Consider the following 2,500-nt stretch of genomic DNA (forward strand, 5'->3'; position numbering starts at 1 on the left):
TGAAGGTTATCTTTAAACCAGCTTATTTGGGGCTTTGGAAAACCATCGACAATGCATTTCAAAGTAATGTTATCTCCTTCACGTACATTATGGCGTGACCCTGATAGCTTTACATTTGGTGGAACTTAAAACAAAAGAGAGAACGGGTCTGTTAATTTAATCAGGTATGAATTAGACTGCAGTTTATAACCATGATTTTGTCGCCACGACTTTCCAGGAAGAAAGTTGCTTCAAGTAGATAAATATGCTTGTAACTCTATTGCACTCACGTTTTTGTACAATAAAGAAAGGATATTTATCTACGCTTGGAGCGGCCAAATTGAAAATGACCTTGAACACGATTTAGTAACAATAACACTGCCCAAACTATGGGTAAGTAATACTCTCAACAATGCTTGGTCATTGCTTCTTTATCGTTGTCGTATTCGCACATAGTGTGCAAACAGATTAAACCAAATTTACCCTTAGACAAAAAACCCGTGCATGAGCTTAGTCCGCCATGCTTTATTACGAATGAAAACTTCATCATTTCCACCTTTACCTACCTATGACAGACACATTTATAACTTGGGAATAAACAGTGATTCTCTCACTTCCTTTGGTTTGTTTTATAGAACATTTGTAAGCTCCCTTATCTTCCCGCCCAACTTTATCGATCTGCAAACTGCCATCTGACAACTGTGTGAATCTGTCTTTCTCTAAGAGTAGGCTATCGTTTTTCCTCCATTCAAATTGCGGAGGAGGATTTCCTTCTGCAGTACAACGTATTTTGCCAGGTTTGCCATATATAAGTGGTTGTTGTGGTTTTTCGTCTTTAAATCGGGCTAAAGGAGAGAAAAAGTGACGGATGAACAATGCCAATGTAATAATATATGATAATGAAATGCGAGAGAGAATATATGAAAATTTCGTATATTATAACTGCCGTTGTGTAGGTATCAGTTAAAGTGATCATCGCAGTTATGAAGCAGCTTGGTCATTTGCAAAAGAAACCTGAAACAATCCAGACTTAAACAGGACCCAAACCCATGAAAGTTTCATACGTCCACCCTTAAACGTGCATCCACCTATCCCAAGCACAGTGTGAGCATGGCCGACAAAAATATAAGGATTTGTGTGGGAATCCTAATAAAAGGCTTAAGAAGATAATTATATGAAAAAATAAAAATAAAAAAAATATATAACATATATCAGTTAAAAAGCCTAACCTCATTGCCGTTGAGGGCAACTTCCCTCCTGTGTGTTTATTTTCCATTCCCCAGTTGTTCAAAACTGGGTGGATAACGCTTTCCACCGGATAAATCACTATCCATTGGATAGCCCTATTGATTTCGCTATTACTTATCCACTGCATGGATTGGGATTTATTCTGCGATATCCATCGTTTGAAAAACTGGGGCCTGATCAGAGGCAAATTTGAGCGATTCTTCAATTTCTCGGTTGTCACCGGTATAATAAAAACCAGCGGCTCGAAACTAAATTCTCAGGGCAAACCAATTTGAGTCAAATATGCCAAGATAAAATGTTCCCACGGTCACAATTCCACATCAAAATCAATTTACAAGGATTGAACTTTCATTTCAACCCACCACCAACGTAATAGCAGTCCTGTGAGCGACCTCAGGTGGTAGTTTGTTCACTCGATTGCAGAAAAACAACTTTCGAAAGAAACGCTTTGTCACCAAAGTGGCCACATCTTCGACCGTAGATAACAAACTGAGCCTTACCGAGGTGGCAGACCGTAGTCTGTCAACCGCAAATCTCTTTATTCCCCTAGATCTCCCGACATGACTGCATTGTCCCAGTCGTCCAACCACAGCTGTTTACGATTGTAACTGTATTTATCAAGCCTTCAAGGAATTAACCAGCAAATAAACTCTCGTAGGATATTGTTCTTCGAATATTTTATGCCTGAACTTACAGAAGCCTGTGAAATTTAATAATTAGCATCTGAGAGAAAACGGCCGTGTCGAGAGACAGGCTACTACGTACAAAGTCCTATTAACTAGTAAAAGCGGCATGAATGCGCAAAATTAGGAGTAACTGCAGAATACCCTGCCATTTTGAAGCTGCACCTCTGAAAAGGCTCGATACGCGGATACGCAGTCGAAAGTACCACCCCTCCCCAAGTAAACTTCTTGGTATATTGTAAAGTGGATACCCGGATACGCGGATACGCAGTCGAAAATTCCACCCCTCCCCAAGTAAACTTCTAAGTGGTATGTTGTGAAGTGGATACGCGGATACGCGGATACGCAGTCGAAAATACCACTCCTCCCCAAATAAACTTCTAAGTATATTGTGAAGTGGATACGCGGATACGCGGATACGCAGTCGAAAATACCACTCCTCCCCAAGTAAACTTCTAGGTATATTGTGAAGTGGATACACGGATACGCGGATACGCAGTCGAAAATACCACCCCTCCCCAAGTAAACGTCTAAGTATATTGTAAAGTGGATACGCGGATACGCGGATACGCAGTCGAAAGTACCACCCC

General features: G+C 40.6%; 1 protein-coding gene across 1 annotated transcript in view; it reads right to left on the reverse strand.

Annotated features, from left to right (window-relative positions):
* The window catches only part of LOC137988221 (inactive tyrosine-protein kinase 7-like), an 82,982-nt gene that overhangs the window by 26,197 nt on the left and 54,285 nt on the right, over window positions 1–2,500 (reverse strand). The window contains exons 5-6 of the mRNA XM_068834274.1: window positions 546–824; window positions 1–124 (exon numbers count right to left, since the gene is read on the reverse strand). The exon at window positions 1–124 is cut by the window's left edge and continues 128 nt beyond it. Coding sequence (XP_068690375.1) covers window positions 1–124; window positions 546–824 — 403 coding nt within the window. The remainder of the gene's footprint in view (window positions 125–545; window positions 825–2,500) is intronic.

The sequence above is a fragment of the Montipora foliosa genome, chromosome 2 (assembly GCF_036669935.1).
Source record: "Montipora foliosa isolate CH-2021 chromosome 2, ASM3666993v2, whole genome shotgun sequence".
NCBI lineage: Eukaryota > Metazoa > Cnidaria > Anthozoa > Scleractinia > Acroporidae > Montipora > Montipora foliosa.